This window comes from Metopolophium dirhodum, chromosome 2 (genome assembly GCF_019925205.1).
Source record: "Metopolophium dirhodum isolate CAU chromosome 2, ASM1992520v1, whole genome shotgun sequence".
Classification (NCBI taxonomy): Eukaryota; Metazoa; Arthropoda; class Insecta; order Hemiptera; family Aphididae; genus Metopolophium; species Metopolophium dirhodum.
This window is the reverse complement of record NC_083561.1, coordinates 7952739-7975206: the sequence shown is the minus strand read 5'-3', so window position 1 is coordinate 7975206 and position 22468 is coordinate 7952739. Positions and strand designations below refer to the sequence as shown.

The following is a 22468-nucleotide window of genomic DNA, read 5'->3' as shown; positions in this document are numbered from 1 at the left end:
TATTATATATTTTTATGTGTTCGTGCGAGTCGAAATCCAGTTGTGTTCACGGCGAATATGTACCTACCTATGGATCGGCGTGCGTGTGAAATATTATCTGTAGTCATATTGTTCCTAAATCGGGTAAATACTAAAAACAACGACGTGTAAGACACGGAATTGAGGTGTTTATTAATAATAAATCGGACCCGTTTGTATGATATTATTATTATATTGTCTTATAAACTGAACCGGACCGGGTGATAATAAGAATATAAAAGACATGTTGTCGTATCAATTTTAGAAAAATCATTATTGTCGTTACCTATATACAGATATTATACTCGTTAAATTAGTGTCCGATCCCGACCGTGATTATATTAGTAATAATAATAATAATAATAATAATAATAATAATAAGGCTATAACCGTCGTGTACATGCTTCCTATATGTATACAATATATAGGTATACGGTCAAACCGTAGACTCCCGACGCATAATAATAACATAATAATGATAATAATAATTTGTCACAAGTTTTTAAAACGTAACTCTCGCCTGACGACGAATCGACGATAAATAACTCGTAATAAAAACTAATGTTTATACTGGTCTTTCGACCGTTGTCGGCCTTAGCGCCATAGGGCATACCTGCGAGTAAAAAAAATACGTGTTAACACAAATATGTATATATTAAAAAAAAAAAAAAACGAATAAAAAACACACCGGTATTTGTTAATTCGACTTATAAAATAAATCAAACGCTGCGATAGCGTTGGCTCGAGTGTTATGTTTTTTAAACACGATTTTTTTCTTTCCAAATCATTATCGATAATCAATACAGCTTAAGAATATCCTAATAATATATTGGCACACAAAACTTACAATGATATAATATAGTATCGATAATGATGTAAAAAATCGAAACGATACCGTCTATCATAGTATCATACGCCGACATGCGCGTCAAATGTATTATGAAACGAAAACTTTACACCTTGGCAGCGTTTATGCGTTTCGACATAGGTCTGTTTGCATATTTCGCGAATTCGTAAAAATGGAGAGAAAAATCCGTTGCGAAACAAAATAATAATACAAAATATTATTTACATCTATTATACAATACAGTCGCGGTACAACTATGTATACTACCTATATGCATGCTGGTAAAACTATCGTTCGGATCCAGATCATGCGACTACGATCGGATTGCACAATATTGTATTCGCACTACTATTCTTTGTTGGTTTATTACATTTTTTTTTTTTACTTTCTATCATATCTCTGCGTTTTTGCTTAATCCCACGGGTACGCGGACCGTGACGCACTGGTCGAATAAAATGTTTACAAAAACCACACACGAGGAAAACCAACGAAAACGGGAAAGAAACAGCTTCGGCTGCAGCGAAAAGGTACACCTACCGCAATTGTAAAATGTATGATACTGTAATTCGATCATCTCGCGTGCGACGCGAGATGGAAAAAAATCCAATAACAATCCGAATTACAACACTTTTTGCAAAAATGTAAATATAATATACGAGCGTACAGGGTACAATATATAAATATATTATTTATTTATTATAAATTTAAACAGGGTATGCCTATAATGGATTAAATAATAATTACCATTTCAGTTAATTACTAAGTATCAGTTTACACACTTAATGACTTATAGTAAAACAATATAAAATAGAAGTTAATAGGTACTATATTAAAGATAACATAACATACAAAATATAATAATCATAAAATATGTATAGCATTGTTAAGATATACATAAAAAGAGACAAAATTATTATTACAACAAGCAATACAATAGTGTATTTTTCAACAATATTGTTATATATACGTATTAAAGTGTAGGTACTCAAAAAAAAAAACAACTCGTATACATGAGCGCATACCCGGGAGAAGTCATTAAGTCGCGAACGCGGGTGGTGAAAATCCGAAGGGGGGAGGGGGAGAGAGAAAGAAAAAAAAAACGTTTTCCTCGTTGTTTCTGGCACTGAATAGATAACGGATGCCCATTAATCACGACGAAAAAATATCACAGATTTCACTGCGTACAAAATATCTCCGGCGGCTGTGGCCTGTGTGCCGCATACATAGATATTTTCTGTTAATATTTATTTTACCCACATGTTCTTTTTTAGTGTATAATACCTACCGGTTGAGAAAAATATATATACAAAAGTAAAATAAAATAAAACGATTTCTTTTTATTTCATTCCCCTACTAAATCCCGCGTGCAATGTATATACTGCATATATATATATATTATATGTACACGGAGGAGTCGTGCCCACACCTCTATAAGCGTTTCGGTTTATGCTTCGTCATGACCTCATATATGTCTTTAAGACACGTTTCGTACAATTCAAATACCATTATCGTGTCTTTTCATCATCATTTTTAAATTTTCTGTAAAAGGACGTAAAAAAAACATAGTGTTTAACCCGTGAAATCCGTATATATATAGTGGTAAAAATGGTATTTTTTCATTTTTTTTTTTTTTTTTTTGTTAAACCATCCCTTTATAACGCGGATCCGATGAATTATGAGACAGAATATGTATTTTTTATGTGTGCGCGCGCGTGTGTGTGTGTATCGCAGGTGACACCGATACTAAATGGATTTGTGCCCGAGGTAATTTTCTGTACACCCACGGGAAAAATGATACGCGAGAAATTCGGTACGCGTGTGTTAGTGTGTATCGTGTGCATAGGGGCGAAGACGGGCGGACAGTAACAGCAAAAAAAAAGACGCACAATATTCCCGTACACAATAATATAATAAATAAAGCGAGTTAAAAAGAAAACCATCCGACGGAAGCTATAGCTGCACGCATGCACGCACGCATATATGGATATAAACTTATGTATAGTACAACTAATATAACTATTATATAAGTATATTTAATTTTTGTCTGCAGAACTTCGGCCTATATTATACACTATCGACTATATATAATATTACAGTATAAATGTCAAGTGTATATGTACTATGGTATACTGCATGAGGAATATTATGGCGCTTGTATGGATATAGCTTTTAACTCGTGTTGTATAACTTAATATTTTACTATCATATTATATTCGTATATTTACAAGGACGCCGCGACTGCAGTTCGCCCCCGTAATTATTTGCAAACGCGTGCACACGAGTATACGACCCTGCCCGCCGAATGTGATGGACGACTTATACAAACCCGGAATTTTCACGAAAACGGTGGGCGTTTTGTTTTTGTTGTTTCCTCGTGAAAAAAAATATTACCGAAGTACCGACAGACTAAACCGATTTGTATTATTGAATCCGGCTTGTGTACGTATAATACTATATATACAAGTGGAAAGACGAATTCGCTGGATAATCAATTTTAAAGTCGAAGAGGGACGTGAGACGAGTACTGGGGGCTGGGAGGGAGAGAAATGTTCAGAAGTCGAGAAGAGTGGATAGGAGTAAAAAATAAATAAATAAAAATAAGAAGAAAGAATTTCCAATAATATCAACAATAATCGGTTACCATGGTGATTGAGTTTTTGTGAAACGTCTACGAGGCCTGTGCGTTTAAACTTTTTATTATTATTATTATTATTATTTTGTTCCAGTCAGTTGTACAATAGGTACTCGAACAATGGCTAAAAAGTTTAAAGTTCGATAATGTAAAAAAAAATACCTGGTTTACTCGGAGATCAATAGTTTTCATTAGAACAATAAAACTATGTTCATTATAACATTCTTTCTCCGTTTCTTTCTTTATTTTTTTTTTTAATTTGCGTTGTGTCGTCTCGCGACCAGATACGAGAGAGACGACCCGAACATGCGTATTTAAACCGAATCTGATAAGTTTTCAATTTCGCGCACAATATGGGCTATTGGTAAAATAAAAGGGGAAAACGGCTATATATCGAGCCTGAATAGGTGCTTGGCGGTGGTAGTAAGGGATGGATTGTGGGGTGGTAGGGCGATTGTGAACTTTCAATCGAAGACGTTGCGACACGCCGATGATAACGAAATATTTCGTTGGCCGACGGGTATTTTTTTTTTTATAAATTTCAATTCTTCGCATTAATGCTGAGTGACGCGCAGAGCATGAGTTCGCTAAAAAAAAAAACGTAGAAAAATACTTTATCACGATATATTGGACCCAAAATTCTCGAACGATCATAATACAATACATAATATATATAGGTACTGGGGTCAGATTTTGTCATACAGCCTATGTCGGTGTTTGATTTTTATAATATTTATTATTTTGGGGTTTTCCTCTAAAAAAATACTTATATTATAGTAAATAAATCTTTCGAAATAAAAAAAAAGTGGGTAGGTATTATAGTGGTACACAGTATAATATATACAATATTGAATATACATAATATAAATGTGTACACCTACATTACGTACAAATAGTATTTATGATTATTGCCTTTTTCGTTTATTTATTTGTTTAATTTTTTTCTTCTTAACTCGTAAACCACTATCCGTGTCAAGGGCGGTGTGAAGCATAAGACGCGCGTACCTATACGAGTGTGTACATACAACGAATGACTTGCAACTGCCAAGCATGCTACTGCACGCGCACAATAACGCTTTTATATTATTATTATTATTATATTAGGCACGTTTAGTCTCAGGGTTTGGTCTAGTTGAGTGCGTGTGTTTTGTCCCACGTGATTTCCTTGACGTCACTCGATACGATCGCGCAATGACAAACCGGGAAAATCAAATGCAAAAATATTTTAATACACGCGAGTCTTAATAATGATTGTTATCACGTAGATACTTGTTTCGTATCGTGGTGATTAGAAAACTATTTCGAGTGTACGACTTTTATCAAATTATAATACGGTGCAACATTGTTATTACGTCGTCGTTTATTGGATTTATGGAAATTAATTTGGTTGCTGGGAATCGGAACAGAGCAAAAAGATGAAAAAAAAAACGTCACGTATATTAATGTAGGTAACGAAAAAGAATAAAATAATAATCTTACGAAACCGACAGTGTAAACTCCTTAAAAAAATATAACATATAACACAATGTAGCGCGATTCCCTTTTTGATAAATTTCCCTTTTTAAACATCACATGTTTCATTGTATTCGCGGTATTTTTTTCACAAAAAGACGGTGACCTTTTTTTCTTTTTTTGTCGAAAGGGTTGGTCTCGCTCGGGAAGGATTTATTATTTCGTTTCTACGCGCACCTGGACCACTGCAAGTCTACGTAATTATGGGAAAACAGTCCGGCGCGTCTCTCCCGGTTGCGTGTGTCACCCCTTTCGCCCAGCATCGGGTTACGCGTCTGCCACCTTATATTTTTTTTCCACAAAAAACCATTCTGCAACTTTATATTATGTACTGTTATTATATATTTTCGTATTACATGCGTACAAAGAAAGGTTTTTTTCGGGGTAAAATGAGGTGACACGGACAGCTCGGGTTACCGGGAACACAATGATTTAACCCTATCCGGTGGCTTCTCGTATTGTCGTTATTGTTTTGTTTTCGCAATATACGGATTCTTTATAGAGGATTTGAAAAATTCGCTCATTTTTCTCATGGCCTCGCTGAGAACCGAACGGGTAACTCGACACCCGGCCTAAGATGACTTATAAGTCGCGTGTTTTAATACATTAACAATATATATAATAAATATACTCGTACACATTACATCGTGTTATAAATATATAAATTTAACTTTACTTTATTTTCTGCAGATAACGGAATATCAAAACGGTCTTTGAGTCCGTTGGCGCTGACGACCACCAGATCTGAATCTCAGGCAAGCGGAGTTTCCTCGATCGCTTCGGCCCTCAATAACGTCACAATGGTGTTACAAGGGGCTTCGTCCACCGTTGGCGGCGGTAGTGGAGGTAGCGGGTGCTCAACGCCGACCAGTGGCGATTACTCACGTTACGTGAGGAGATTCAGTAGCTGTCAGGAATGCGGATCAGCCCGGTGCAGAGATTTGAACTACAGGTACGGCGAAGGCTTCATTCATGGCGACTCGCCTGAAGTGCTGTGCAAAACAGTGCAAGACAGTGTAATATTATTGTTATTCGTTTTGTTCTCGCAGAGAGCACTTCCATTGTCTTGACTGCAATTCGAGAGTGTTCGTCAAGAAAGAAGAAATGATCAGACACTTCAAGTGGCACAAAAAGAGGGATGAGAGCTTGCAACACGGTTTCATGAGATACTCGCCTAGTGACGACTGTTCGGACAGATATCAGGGATGCAGTCACAACCGCAAGCAAACACATTATCATTGCATTCAAGTGAGTAGTACCTATAACTTTAAAGTGTAATTATATCAATACGTCAATAATTTACATTATCGTAATTGTTTTTCGCAGGGCACCTGTGATAAAGTATATATAAGCACGTCCGACGTGCAGATGCACGCAAACTATCACAGAAAGGATTCAGCCATAATACAAGAAGGGTTCCAAAGACTTAGAGCCACGGAAGAATGTCGGACACCATACTGCGCGTTCTACGGTCAGAGAACTACTCATTTTCACTGCAGACGTGATCACTGTCAGTTTACGTTCAAAAACAAAGCTGACATGGGTGAGTCTCATTAGTTTAAATTTTGTAATTCATATATTCGTATAACTCGTAAACGATTAAGTTGGTCATCGTTTTCGTACGCAGAGAGCAAGATGGAGCTTCCATCTCTCCCCATCTAATTTTAAAAAAGTCTACTGACCTGATCGTTAGGAATTTTTAGAATTATCCGGTCCAACAGTATCAAAACTATCAAAAAAAGTTAAATATACTATGAATAATTTAATATTTTTCTTAGCTGTATTATATAACCACTATTTTGTGGTTTTTAATATTTTCGACTGTTAGTAGGTGGTTATAATATTACAGTAAAACTTCCATAATATAACAAACTTCCATTTAACAAGATTTTCTGTTTGACGAAATATTTTTATGAACCAAACCTAATTAAAATCAATTTTATTTAATTCTATTTAACGAAATTCTCTATAACACAAATTGTATTTGTTTCCCGTCAGTCTTCGTAATATGGAAGTTTCACTGTATTACATTATGGTATATAGAATTATACAGATTTCTAATATCGTATACATATTTTATAATAATATTAATATAATATCGACCAATATGGGTGAAAAATACAAAGCTCGTTACTCAGCCAGTTCACTGATACATGGAGGTCTGTGGAACCTAACCTATATATTATTATTGTAAAAGGAAAAACTCGTATCATTATTTATTCGTATATGAAAGGCTGGCCAATATGTTGCCCCCACGTGCAATGACGCCACTGTTTGATCGCGTGTTTTACGTAATACATGACGCATGTTGGTATTTTTCCAGAAAAACATAAGACCTATCACATTAAGGACGAACAATTGGCGAGAGACGGGTTCAAGAAGTTCATGAAACCAGACCCGTGTGGTTTTTCCAACTGCCGGTTTTCGCAGGTGTGTAATCACATCCACTGTGTGCGGGACGGGTGCAACTACGTTCTGCACTCCAGCGGGCAGCTACTGAGCCACAAGCGGAAGCACGAGCGCAAGGACAGCGAAATTGCGTACCGAAAGTTCAAACTGGCCCAACAGGCCGTGATGAACATGGCTGGAAGTGGCGGCGGTGGTGTCGTCGGCGGCGTCGTTGTTAGTGGCGGCGTTAGCGCCGGCAACCCACCGGACCAGGTTAGCGACGATGAATGGGTGCCATGGGACGGGAGACGAGTGGCTCACGGTGCAACGGCCGCGGCAGATTCGCAAATGAACGAGCTGTCGATATCACCCAGCAGTTCGCTGCAGTTCCTCCACCAGCAGGCCAACTCATTGGCCTCTCTGTCCGCGCTTGCTGCGCAGGCCGGCGACGCGGCCAGCTACAGCAACAGCTCGAGTGACGGAGGCGGCGGTCCCATGTCGCCACTGTCCTCTACGCCGCGTGCCCCGTCCAAGATGATCGGTGGTCACGGGTTCTTCACAGACAACTCGTCCACCGGTGGTGCGGACGGTGGGTCGCCCGAAGATGTGGAGATGTGGCCAAGATACCTGACCCGGTTCAAACCGAACACGTGCACCGGTGGATCTGGTTGTGCGATGTCCGATACCGACCATTTCCACTGCAAAGAGCCCAACTGCGAATCGCCCGTCAAGTAAGTTAATATCGTGTGAGCAATAATCCAGAAATATAAAGGATACTTTGAAAATATTTTTAAAATACTATGAATATACCTAGTATAAAATATAATAATTTTTAAGTACAAATACTTTTTTTTCAAATTTACTTATATTGAATACGTATTATAGTATTATGACGTATTTATGTGCAATTTAAATTTGAAATCACAATTCACAAAGTTACTACAGAAAACGTATTATTTTGTTAAAAAAATTTATATATTCAATATCAGCAAAGTTTTTCAATACTTTTAGTTTTCTGCAACGATAGTTTTTCGTAAGATTAGATTATAATTTATAGGTTGTGGTAATGTACAGTAGGGATTATTTTGACACAAGACGAATTTTGACTGCTGTGTCGCCTGAATTGTTTAATATACAATTGTCCTATAATCTAAACATCCGTGATTGATATCGTTTTCAGGACTCAAGACGAGGCCGAAACGCACGCTCGTAACCACGACAACCAGGAACGGATCAACGAGAGTTTTTACCCAGGCGGGCCGGCCTACTGTCAGGACACGTGCACCAAAGACCAGCATTTCCATTGCGTTTTGGTAAGTACACACTACACAGTCATGGATTAAACGACATGACTCACTCACTATACACACACAATACGCGACCATAGTACCTTATCAATAAAGTGGAAATAATAATAATAACACGGGGTGCGTACGCTTTGCAGGAAGGATGTTACGAGGCGGTACTGCCGTCGGAACGCGGCGAACACATCAAGAGCCACGACATCCCATACGGTCAGTACAATTCGTTGGACGCTCTGTTCAGGAGGAAGCGCGGCCGACCACCAAAGAACCGGGTGATCGAAGTATGGAATGACTATGCAGGCGGGTCCACCGGTGATTCCCCGCAGGCCATATTTACCAGTTTCAAATTGCCCAAGCCATCGCAGTCGTCGGGACAGTCGCAACAGTCGGAAGATGCGGAAGTGCCCACCCAGACCACCCTGGTAAGACTCACCGTGACGTAAAAAAAAAAACGAAGATACGCGATATTTATATGCATATCATATTATTGTAATGGCATTGTCGTGTCATATTGTGCTGCACCAATAGATGTGGTTTTAATAGATAGGTTTTTTCATCCGATTTTCGATGCGAGGGTTGGGGTCGTGTTTTGATAGTTTGTAGGGGTCGGGGCCCAGGCACGGATCCAGAGTAAAGATCTGGGGATGGGAGGGCACCGATTTTTTCACAATACAATTACAATATACACTTTATTTTTATTTCCAATACTTAATATTAGTATAATTTTAATGTAATAAATAAATTATTGATTATATTAGGTATATATAGTTCTAAATTTCTAATCCATAGACATCATATAATACATATATTATATGTCTAAGGTACTAATTATAGTACGTATAGTAATTATAGAATTATAAAAAAATTGGAGAAATATTATGTCTGGGGGGGTTCTGTCTCCCCCCCCCTCTGGATTCGTCACGGGGTCAGGCAGGGCATCACGTTACGACGACGTTCTCTGACGGTTTTTATTCTATGGCCATATACATGAAAAAAAATACATACATATTCTAAACACATTCCACGAGATGAGATTGTTCATAAGAAATACTAAGAATGTAATTGATATGTTTAAAAATGTACCTATGTTAAATTGATAATTATGCCTTTTTCGACTGAAATATCGAGTTTTGGCCATATAATGTTTCTGGTTTTTTTTTTTTTTTTAATTTTCGTATCTTCGTATCGTAACCACAACGGGTGAAAAAGAAACCGTCACTATTTTATATAACATACATACGTATGAATAAAACACAATTATATTATATTTTTTTCAAACGTTTTGTTTTCTGAGATTCATAAAATATGCATTTACGTCCTTTTTCAGGAACAACACTGTTTCGAGGAATATCGATACGGTTGTCCGGACAATCTCTGCAAGTACACCAGTGAAGGCGTCGCGTTGCACTATCACTGCCGCCGGCCCCGATGCTTTTTCGCCACAGACAACGACGAAGAGTTACAAGCCCATTCCACCCATTTCCATGACAACGTCACCATCATGGAAGGATTTTTGTTCTTCGACCGATCGGTCGACTGCCGGCTGGAGACGTGCGCAAAGTGAGTACAATTACAACATAATTATTATATTATATAACGACGGGAAAAAAATAAATAATTAGCCCGAACCCCTGCAGCAGTTGATATTATTATATATCTAATAATAATAGTATATATAACACGCTGTACGCCATATACCTACGTGGTTCGTTATATTTTTATTTCACGGTCCGTTTCAATATTTTTGCAGTAACACGATCAATAAGCATTTTCACTGCGTGCGAGCTGGATGCGGTTACTCGTTCACCAGATACACTCAGATGGCTCAACATTTATTACAACATCAGGCCACCGCTGGTTTGCAGATATCTGAGAAATTAGGTAAGTTCGCACTAAACGTTCAATAATATTGTAATAAACAATTTGTGTTTACCAGTATTATTACGGAATAATAAAAACAGCGTATACCTATAACCATATAATAATATAACTCGCCCGTCGTTTGTCACAGAACCTCAAATCAAAGAAGAGATTTTGTCTCCGGCGAGACCCCAAGCCACCCCTTCGCCGTCCGATTCAGCTACCAGCCAACGGTCGACAACGGGTATGTGTTTTATTTTTTATTTATTTCTGTTTTAAACGAATTATCTTAGCGTAGTATTTTTGTCTTGATTGTTTTTTTTCTGTCTTGTTCAAAGTGGTGAAGGCTTCGGGCACTTTCTACCCTATGAGCGGCCTATCGAACGCTAAGAGTTCCTCTCCAAATTTTTCAGACCCTGCAACCCTGACAGGTGGGTCATGCAGAAATTATTATTATAGTTATCATTATTTTTTTATTTTTTTTTTTTATATATATATTTATATTATTTAGAAATTGATTGTATACGATATACGCATATTACGTATTTACTATATATATATTATATATTATATATTATACCCACATATTATTATAATTTATTAGCTTCGCTTTTTTCGGTGGAAGTGATCGAACATTTTACACGACTTATTATTATTGTCACACTATATATTATAATGAAGTCGAAAGACTTGATTGTGCACCATTCGAATCTTGTTATTAATTAGCTAGTACTGATTATTAATTATTTAAGTATCGAATTAAATTGCCAATATAAATTTAACTACTTTAATAATTAGTAAATACTAATGGAAATATTGTTTGTGCATTATTTAGAAAAACCGAAAACAGATTCCAGTTTGAGTATCGAACCGGTCGTGACTATTCAAGTTTTACCAGAGTGGATGAGTTTAGAACGGCATGAGAAATACGGACCCGAACAACCCTGCAGCCGCGCTTTCTGCAAGCTCAAACGAAAAGAACATTATCACTGTAACGCGTGCAATCAGGTAAATACAAATATAACAAAATTAATAATGGTATATTATTTTCGTATACCCTGTAGGACGTAGGTATATTATGTCGTGATAGTGCCTTTATACGCTACGGACACGCGACGGCGAGGTCCTTAGACGGAAATATAGTTACAAACCGTTTATTTTGGTATTTTAACATCGTCGCCACACACCACTAATGGTGGAAATTTATCGGGACGCCGCATCCCGAACGAAAACTTCGGCATAACTTTGTACTTGTACTTGAGCGTGGGATTGTATGCCTGCGGGCTCGGCGATTGGCCATTCATCTCGTTGGCCAACAGAGGGTTTTCGAATTTCTTCGACAGACTGTATTGGGGCGCTTTCGTTTTGTATTTGTTCAAAGGCACCGTTTGATATACCGGACCGGGTGATTTGATGTCTATGATTTCGTCGATTTTCTTGGCCAGCGTAATCTTTTTGCGCGACAGTGTTGACGGCAACTTGTAAACGTTGGACCCAGGGTTGACGGCTCTCTTAAACAAACATATATATGCACACAATAATAAATCAACCTTATACATAAGTAGTCAATTACATATAACATACAGACGAATAATATTATACTATTACGCGATGGATCGTACAAATTAAAATTTGATAAGACGAAAAATAACAACTATAAATCACATGTGTATCTTATAATATATGAGCATATCGGGCATATTAAAAGTTTAAACATTTTCACTGCCACAATCGGTATATGTATACATTTTAGAAAAGTTTTATATTTATAAATTTCTTTTCATTTCGAAATCTGATTAATCTTCGTTTTTAAATAAATGAAAATTCCCAAATATACTTCCATGCTAAAATATTTGGGGATTTGTGGTACACTCCACTCTAAAAAATGAATCATGATATAAACTTATCATTAAAATAGAAGATATTTTGTCCAGTTGCCAAAAGTTAGTCAGATTGTGAGTCTCACCTGTAGCTGACGTATAGTAGGTATATACCTAAAAACTATTAATTATCGAACTGGGTGTTCAAGACTGACATAACTCAAAAAGTACTGTTTTCAGGGAAGGACTCGATTTTAAAATTTGATATAATAAAAAATCATAATATTTTATGTCATGACAGAATTACAGCTCTTTAATGATCAATATTTGACTAATTTTTATTTCGTTCTTGAATTGAAACTGTTTTGAAAAAAGGAAATCAATAGTGGAATATGTACCTAGTTAACCAGATGTGTCCACATGGCACACCTAGTAATTTAAAATTAAAATAATTATAATAATAGTATATTTTCGACGTTACGGGATCTGGGTCGATTATCCGAAACAGCATCTTGGGTACCGGACCATTGACCGGGACTCTAGGCTTGTACGCCGCCGGTCCCGGGTTGTCCATGTCGCCGTCGAAAGGCAGTTTCTTGGCCATGCTGTACCGTGGCGCCATGGCTCGACCACGGCACGTCAGCTGTGCCAGATTGTACACTACCGGCCCTGGCCCCTCGGTCTCGTTGCCCAAGTCCAGTCTCTGGTGCATCGAGCACGATGGTGCACCGGCTACGGTGGGCAATCGGTTCAGGCGACCCACCGTCGTCCGGGCCCCGTATGCTGCAGGTCCTGGGCCCGCATCCTCCGTTCCGAATTCGAACACCTTGCGGTCCATGTATTCCGGACACTTTTTCATGATAACGTATAGGTATAGGTGGTTTTAAAATTATTTTCGGCAGACAATTTTTAGTTATTCTCGTTAAAATGGAACGTATATTAAAATAATATAGTATAATATTATGCACCTATAAATATTGTGTACCTATATACACTGTGTCGACGTGGAAACGAAAATTTACGAAACCAATCGTTTTTTGTGTATATATAGTTACTACGTATTATTATTTTGATATAATATTTCAACAACGGCGCGTAAAAAATTATTCGGCCGGAATTATTCCGTCTTTAAAATATAAACGGCAATACGGGGCACATTAAACGGTTTCAATTCTAATCAATTTAAGTGCGCGCACATTTCACACTATCAACTCCTTGCTGATTAAAATTGATGATGGCGTGAAAAAAAAACACTCAATATTTGTAAAGAAACGGAGGGTATCCGGTTACGTGTCTTGAATTTCGCATCAACAACTTCGTTAACAATAACGAAAATAACAATCTCGTGAGAATTTCAAGCACATTAAATAAAAAAAATAAACTTTTTCTGCAAAAAAATTGTTTTTTAAGGAAATAAAAGAAGGGAAAAAATAATTTTTTAAAAGAAACGAGTAGGTATTAGTAATCGTGTAGTAGTAGTAGTTTTAATCGATCGTGCGGAATCGCTTCCGAAAAGATGATTAATGATGCGACGACAAAAGGCGAATATTATGGAGAAAAAACGCACCCGGCTCGGTTTTATTATTATCATTATTATTTTTTACCCGCCGCGTGTAACGCCGCCGCCGCCACGAGAAAATCGATAATCGATCAGCATCAATGTCATCGGTTTCCGCGGCGTTCACCCCTTTTCGTTTTTTCACTTCTTTCGATTTTCGTTCCGGCCACGTATATACGTACAAGTTGCGATAATTATTGTCGTCGAGTCCCCGGGAAATACGCGCAGGGTGCGCGTTTCGTTTTTATATAATATATATATTTTTTTTTTTCGTTGAACATATGCAATCGCGAATGACACGCGTAACGAAAGAGTTAAATGATTGACGACTCCGGGACAATTATTATGTACGCGGACCGCGTTCGTAGCCGTTTTATTTATTTATTTTTTCGCACCACTCGTTCCTTTTCCGGGTGTTAATTTTTTCGGAAACGGAAAAAAAACGATTAAAAAACTACGGGCGTATTTCCCCTTTGGCTCCCGCCGAATCGCGCTGCTAATGATTTCCGCCGCCGCCGCCGCCGCCGTTTTCCCAGGGTTTTGTGTGTTGTCACGCATCGCGCGATTTCTAACGGCCGGGCAACAAGTCGCTACCACTACCGCCGCCGCCGTCACCATCGCCACCACCACATCACGTGTCGTATTCATACATACATTATTATCGGAAAATGTTTACGTGATAAAAATAATTTTCATTGCTTCCGATTGTTTTTCAATTATTATAGAATTTTTCGATTCCACTCACTCTCCCAGACTCACACCTGTATAATAAAATAATACAAATAATAATTATAATAGTAATAATATGTGCAGTAAAACGTGGCTCGGTTTACTCATTTTAACGATATCCGAGCGAAAACCGGTCGATTTTAATACTCGGACTTACTATACGGCCCCTCTCGCGACGTTAGCTGCACTCCACCCGCAATCCGGACGGTGTTCAATGTTCATATTATACATTTCTTTAATCGTTATTCGTTAAATTATTCATTTCGTATTGCTTTGCGTCACATTTATATATATTATATAATATATATTATATGCGAGCAGACTACCTGCAGCGTTCAATAATGATAATATTAACGTGTTTCGGCCGAGTCTGTTGTCGTTAAATCTGTCAAGTCGTCTGCAGAAAAGTAAAAACCGTGTAATTGTCGTTGAAAAACCAAGACACTATCAGCAACTGGGTCGTTATAATTGCTACGCACAGTTTATTCACAGCGGCATGTAAAATTCCAGTGCGCGTATTATTATCACCTCTCTCTCTATAGTTCTACTGCTGCGCAAAATGATGTGGACCGTATGGGTCTTATAATATGCACATATATTTATGATATGATTATTATTTATTGTTATTGCTCGTACGACGAAGACTCGCTCGTTGCAAAAATAAATAAATTGACAAAAAACAACGAGAAAAACTGCTAGACAGATAATACCTATATACCTATGTGATGTGTTAACGAAAAACGTGGTTAATGGTCGTTTTTTTTTTTTTTTTTTATTGTCGATTTATCACTTTTAATTATTTACGTACATTCTACTTTTATATTTGTTGCGATCGATAATTCCCAACAACGAAGACCTGTAGTACGCCCGATGCGTGCGTTTAATAAATAATAATTTTAATATAAAATCATACGCTGCGCGTAAATGCAGACAATAAATATCATTACAACATAATATAGGTACCTCTACTATATAATTGCCGATGTGACCTTCAATTTTTTTTTCGTTTTGTCTTTTCGTTTCGTTGTTCTTTTTTCGCGCTGACATCGGTGCAATAATATCAATACTAATAACAACGTGTCCTGGGCTGCTGGGCGTGATGATATCGCTCACGATAATATTCACGTTTATCGTACTGTATAATACGCCACGCAATCGTTTGTTTCCGCCGATTGGTGGATAACGCACTTCAAAAAATAATATATAATAAAATAAATTACGACCAATCGATACAAAGAAATTATTATATGCCACGATCGAGAGGGTCTTCTCTGCCCGCAGGTCATCGCCATGCGAAGTTGGTATTATATATAAAAATATATTATAGGCATATTATTATAATGCATGGTTATTATTTTTACTATCGATATTATTATTGCGGTATACCGAACGTAAAGCCTTAAGCTTGGTATAGGAAGTATGGTACCGTAATAAAAATAAAAGCTTTTTTTCGTTTATATATTTTCATCACTCGATAAAACTTTACACATTTATAAGAAATGGCTCGCACAAATTTCAGACATGAAAACTATTTATAATATTGGTACATTAATCGAAGCCAATCAATTTTTTTACCTACAGAAGCCCTTAGCTGCACTGAACTCTTTTATACCTATCTTATATTTTATATATTATTCGTGAAGATTTCGTCAGTAGGTTAATGATAAAATATTAAATGACCTACGCTGACACTCGTTATTCATGAGTAAAATACGAAAAAAGTTACCAACAATCGATTTGGTATATAGTTTCGAAGACATTTACTTTTCTTGTGATTTCGAGGAAATAATATCATGCACGTCGCTGGAAAACAAACACGTGGCGCAACCTGTTGGCGTACAACAGTGGAATGCCCTGCATTACCCTACGCTTTGTTTCACTTGTATTGTATTTATAAATTCAGATCGGAGTTCGTTTACCCGCCAAACCTAGTCACTTACCCGATGTAGCGGAAAAAATAAACTATAAGCACGTCGTTCACGCCCACGTTTACCCAGTTTTGAGATTAAAAAAATATGCTTTACGTTATATGGATAATAATAATAAATTATACATTTTTATATAGGTAGTAATCGTACAAATAGTATAGCATTTAATAAATTGCCGTGATAACGAGCAAATTGGAAACGTGCGCGGCTGTAGACAGCAAAAATGTTTAGTTTTTACGCGTCTTCATCGTCTCGTCCTTAATTTACTCGTTATATTATATCATATTATATCCGTGATTGCCGATAATATATCATACACGAACGAGTCAGTCTGCGTGCAGCAGCATCAATGAATTACTATATATTATAATATCAATATTATTAACGTCATTAAAAAACGACTATCTATCTTTCGTTTTTTTCAAGGCTTTTTCGGAATTGGACAAGCTCAAGCCGCACATCATCAAGCACACGCCGGGCGCCTTGCCGACGTTTATGCAAAAAACCGAGAACATCAATAACAACAACAACGACGATACCGAAGAGATCGCACAGCATCCACCCGGTGAGAAATGTTTTTACAAATATAATTATATCACCCGAAAAATTATAGCCGGTTGACCAAAAGTACATATTATTATATCCTCTGATAGTAAATATTCCTGAACAACTTGAATTCAATTCGTATTTTAAAGGCTAAAACAGTTCTATTTATACCAATATAGTAACTAACAATAATTATAATATGTATTTACCGCATGCTCGCAGCACTGACAATGATGCCGATCTCGGGCGACAGCAACTCGGCCGCCAGTATGCCGCACTCGCCGTATACTAATATACCGGGATTCGGTGCAGCCATGGCAGCCGCTATGGCCAACCAACAGTTCGCGTCTCTGATGACGTCCCAAGGGTTGCCTTTCATGCCACACGCCATCCAAGCCATGTACTCGTCTCCGACCAGTAAGTACCTACACACCAGTGCAACACCACACAAACATAACATAATATTGTCTTGATTACAATAAATAAATATATGTTACATAATACTCATTTCACCGGCCAGTGTGTTGGTGGTTTTTTTTTATATCGCACCGTAAATTCAGTAAACAAATAATACAATCCGAATATGTGACTGTCAATTATTGCTGGTCCGAAGACCCTAAAAAATCCCATGTCATATGAGACCCACCACCAAATATACAGGAGTAAAACGTTGTAACGCTGCAGTCTCAAACGTCGCAAATACAACATGCATTTTTAGTTTTTAACTCGTTTTATCATCACTCGATACTGTTTTTGCCCAATCAACGCGCATGGTGTGTGTCCGTAATGGGCAAAAATGTAGATTTGACAAAATTATGGTCACGCGGCGTTTCGTATAGGCTATTCAATAATACATTGAACTGTCCTCGGACGGTCTGGTTTACCGATGTTGTACAGCTGATAGGGTTTAAACTTTAAATAGTCATCAAAGTACGACATGATGTAAGTGAGTGATAATAAGTGAGATAAATCCGGTGTTATATAGTCTATAATGAGTTTATTATATAATATTATACTACATGGCCAAATGCGATATAATTGGCATAACTGCAAAAATGAACAATATCTGTTATATCAGTAATGGTTTTTATATAATATGTATATATTTTTTTACGGTGGACAGTCAAAATTGGTATTTATAATAATTTCAAATCCGACCATCGCGACCCTCACCCGATCAATATACCAACAATATCAACCTCGACGTTAATATAATAATATACATTGTGATAATACGATAAACATATTTAGTAACGCTCCGTTTTCCGGATTTTATAGGCCTGATGTTCGCTCCACCGCCGGGCTTCAACCACCACCAGACCATGTTGGCGGCGGCCGGCCACAACGGGCTGCTGAACCACCATCGGGGCGGCGAGGCGGCCGGCGGCAGCGACGGAACAGCCGCCGCGGCGCCACATCACCACGTCAACCGGCCGGTGTCGCCGTCGCGTGACATGAGCCCGGAAATGAGGAAGGCACGCGTCCAGAACTCGATGCGCATCCTCAAGGACGAACCAGTTCCCGAGGGATACCTCCGGTTTCGATTCAACGAGGACTGTCATTACGCGCATTGCGGCTACAGGGAGCACCAGACGCACTTCCACTGTATGCGCCAGGACTGCGGTTACAGTTTCTGTGACAAGACCAGATTCGTGCAGCACACGGCTAGACACGAGAGGTACGTTCCGATAACGTCGTAATAATATAGGCAGAGCTTGTTTATGATTTAAAACCTTCTCCGGAGGTTGTTTTACTGTGTACGTGTCAGGTATAGAGCACGTCCTAACCTGACCTAACCACGACGATGACATATTATGTCTTGGCGTTGGTATCTATATTAATATATTATTAATTTATTATATTTTATTATGCCATATGCCCGTATCCATATTATTTACCCATACCACAGACAATTCGTCGACTAATATTATGTACAGTGACAACGAACACGAAAAGATGTTCTTGGATTTTGAATTTTTAAACATCGAATAAACATGTAATGATATAAATATTATAATATATGTAACCAATATTTTATTTCATCGCGATTTAAAAATAAAATATTAAGTCCCCTGCCCCCTGGATGACTCGAGGCGTTGATTAACAAATGATACACAGTTTTGGCTGAATATCAAAATAATATCTGAGGAAAAACAATTTTCAGTGCAGCGTTATTTGAAATAATTGTGCTCTGCCTTTTGTTTGTATCACGGCCATTTCGCACCCTCTGTTTTGATTTTACAATGCATTACCCCCACCCACATTTTCAATATTTTTTTTTTTTTTGATTCTTACCAAAATAATAAAATCATATAATTCGTTCGAGGATAAATAATGTTATAAAGAGATATAATAATTATGCTTACATTTTATGTCTTTTTTTGTACTGTGTCTTTGTTTTTAGTTTAAAATAATATACTTATACATATTGTTTGGCATGTGGTGCGTGTACCGTTTATCTGACCTTGGTTTTCTTTTTTCGCAGACTCGATACTCTGATGGGAGGCGATTTCCAGCAATACAGGGCCAACGTGTCGTGCGGACGAGCAGAGTGCACTTACATTTCTGCCATAAGTGAGTACACCTTTTAACTATGTCCATTATTGACCTTCATGTTATAATATATCCTACATAATTGAAAACGTTTTCGGCAATAAACCTGTCTCCCGTTTCCATATCATAGTATACCTAACCCGTGACGAAGTCGATGCCCGTTATTATAATCACGTTTTTGTTCTCTTCTCCCGCTCGCCGCACATAGGTACCGGTCAGAACAAGGCATCGCACTTCCACTGTCTCAAGTGCGAGTTCGTGTGCACCGACACCAACAAAGTGGTGGCTCACCGGCGCCAGCACCAGAAGCTTGACTCCATCATGGCCGCTGGCTTCGAGAAGTTCACCCCGGCGCAGGCATGCGGCCAGCCCGGTGGATGCGTGCACTCCGGCAAGCAGACACACTACCACTGCTTGAGCTGCCAGTACGCCGTGCTCGGCCTGTCCCAGATGACGGCCCACAAGTACCGTCACATGGAATGATGCATCACTGCACGATCGACGGGTACAGATCAGCGCACGTCTCACACACTCTCTCTCTCTCTCTCTCTCTTTATATTATGTATATATCAGTTCCTATATAGACATATATATAAATATTATTACAATCATATTATTATGTACGCGTGTCGATGTCTATAGTATATAATTATGCCAATAATTCGTTGTTGAAAAATATTATTGTTACGATAGGTATAGGTAGTAGGTACCTATGCTATACGTCTATACGAAATGGATATAATATAATAACATAATATTATGTAATCGAATTTTTAGTAGGTATATTTTCGCGATGTATATTTCTTTTTTCGTTTTGATTTAATAATTTATTTTGTATACACATACACACAGGGTGTACCTATATATATATATATATTTACGCGGATCAGTGTCGATATTATGTATATTATGTTACATACTATTATTATATTATTATTATATAGGTATAGAGAGAGAGAGAGAAAAAATATTTATATAATTGTAATTTATATTATATCATACCATTTACCTAGTATTACCTACACTCAGATATATTATGTGTGTACACTGTACAGGTATGATAGTATCATCATTGTATAAACGCTCAACCGTAGTAAGTCGATGGCAATACATGTTTTTAATGCTCTGCGACTATGTCGTTGGGGGTGGGCGGGTGGCCGACACTCTCTACTCCACTCTTCACAACACACACACACACAACCCCTAGACCCTAACCATAACCACGGTATATCCGTCGTGCGTGATCACTTATTGTACAGCGTAGGGAGGTTTAACTCTGTCCCACGACATATCATAGACCTATTATATTATGACCACAATATTAAACACGAGTTATATATAGCTATATATATATATATATATAATTTTTTTTATGAATAAAGACTCTCCGAGTCGATCACTATCTTTATTATTATTATTATTATTATTATTATTATATTTTTTAAAACTAGTCTCGCTTATTATTTCTAATTATTATTATATTATTAATCATCTTTTAACAGACCAAGTTCTCGTTTTGTAATATTATTTATGTATATATTATATTATAATATACACTTACCTATTATATTATTATATTTTTAATCGTGTAACTTATTTTTGGAAACCGTTCCTCCCACCTCGTTTGGCGGTTTTATTATTTTTTTTTCTTTTGTGATATTGATTTATTATTATTATTATTATTTGTATAAACACCCCCAAAAAAACCGTGTACATAAAATATTTAATATATATCATATATATATATATATATATTCTTTATATAGACTACTGCGAAATAATATAAATAATTAAAATAACATACATGGGTGTGTGCGCGCGCGGTCAGACAAGAACACGTCGTGCGAGTGATCTACATAGTACCTATAGACTATAGAACTATGTAAATATTAAACATATTATTATTTATTATAATACGTACCTACCTATAGCATTATATTATATCGATCAACCGAAAAACTCGATTACATAGACTTAATATCATATTTTAATGCCTTGCGTAGTGCGTACATATAACAATATTGTATGATTTTCGATAGTGTCATTGACAATGACTCATTGTATTGGGTTTTTGTATATTATATAGGTACAGACATATTATAATAGAATTTAGAATTCAAAATAAAAACATATAAATCAAACATGCAAATCGTGTTATCATGAATATTGTTATATGATATTTTATTTACGTTAGTATGCAACGTTTGGAAGGAGGGGGGGATTGCTGGTGCGGAAGTCCGTTGCCGAAACTCGAGGGTGCGCAAGGCGTTGTCGCTGAGTGGGAGACGGATAGAATGTCAGGAAAAATTTTGCCTATCTGGCGAAAAGAAATTGTATCGTCGATCTGTTTTTCCGGTTTAGGTACACCCCCAGCCATACCTATTTTATTATTATTATTATTATTAGGTACATCATTTGTATTGTAAATTCTCTATTGCGCGATTGGCGATTGAAGTCAACCACTCGCCACATCATGCCGTTTTATGCATCTCCCCTCCCCCCCTGCTCACCGAAGAGTGTTTTGTATTATATTTATTTTTAACGCGGGAGGTAAACTCCCCTTCCCGACCGAGGACGAGAAGTTGAGATGATCGCTGTGGATTTTTTCGGAGGGGATACAAAAATGTAAACGATGAGAGAGCAAAAAAACTGTTGAAATTTAAACATAACATGATAATATTACGCCATCACGGACGCAGCAGTATCATACCTGAGCGATAATAATTTTGATTTTTTTTTTACAAATATTGTGATAGAATTTTTTTCGGTATAC

General features: G+C 37.3%; 2 protein-coding genes across 3 annotated transcripts in view; one reads left to right on the top strand and one right to left on the bottom strand.

Moving 5' to 3' along the window:
• LOC132938622 (zinc finger protein castor homolog 1-like) overlaps nt 1-21270 on the top strand; it is an 87521-nt gene extending 66251 nt beyond the window's left edge. Inside the window, exons 5-20 of one of the 2 annotated variants that reach the window (XM_061005555.1) lie at nt 5700-5961; nt 6059-6257; nt 6336-6552; nt 7333-8128; nt 8578-8710; nt 8842-9123; nt 10029-10261; nt 10452-10582; nt 10713-10805; nt 10900-10992; nt 11397-11569; nt 17023-17161; nt 17365-17559; nt 18421-18820; nt 19628-19716; nt 19904-21270. In XM_061005555.1, the coding sequence (XP_060861538.1) occupies nt 5700-5961; nt 6059-6257; nt 6336-6552; nt 7333-8128; nt 8578-8710; nt 8842-9123; nt 10029-10261; nt 10452-10582; nt 10713-10805; nt 10900-10992; nt 11397-11569; nt 17023-17161; nt 17365-17559; nt 18421-18820; nt 19628-19716; nt 19904-20178 (3710 nt within the window). In that variant the 3' untranslated portion in view covers nt 20179-21270. The remainder of the gene's footprint in view (nt 1-5699; nt 5962-6058; nt 6258-6335; nt 6553-7332; nt 8129-8577; nt 8711-8841; nt 9124-10028; nt 10262-10451; nt 10583-10712; nt 10806-10899; nt 10993-11396; nt 11570-17022; nt 17162-17364; nt 17560-18420; nt 18821-19627; nt 19717-19903) is intronic. The other variant, XM_061005556.1, reaches the window with a different exon arrangement.
• Nucleotides 11610-13405, bottom strand: LOC132938624 (ciliary microtubule associated protein 1B-like). Its single transcript, XM_061005560.1, has 2 exons — nt 12863-13405; nt 11610-12072 (listed from the first exon to the last, which is right to left on the bottom strand). Exons 1-2 carry the CDS (start codon nt 13238-13240, stop codon nt 11716-11718), a joined length of 735 nt encoding a protein of 244 aa, XP_060861543.1. The 5' UTR covers nt 13241-13405; the 3' UTR covers nt 11610-11715.
• Nucleotides 21271-22468: the final 1198 nt, after the last annotated feature.

Coding starts and splice junctions, on each gene's coding strand:
- LOC132938624 (XM_061005560.1), bottom strand. CDS start 13,240: ATGAAAAAGTGTCCGGAATACATGGACCGCAAGGTGTTCGAATTCGGA. Junction 12,073..12,862: donor GGATAATCGACCCAGATCCC/GTAACGTCGAAA, acceptor TGTTTGTTTAAG/AGAGCCGTCAACCCTGGGTC.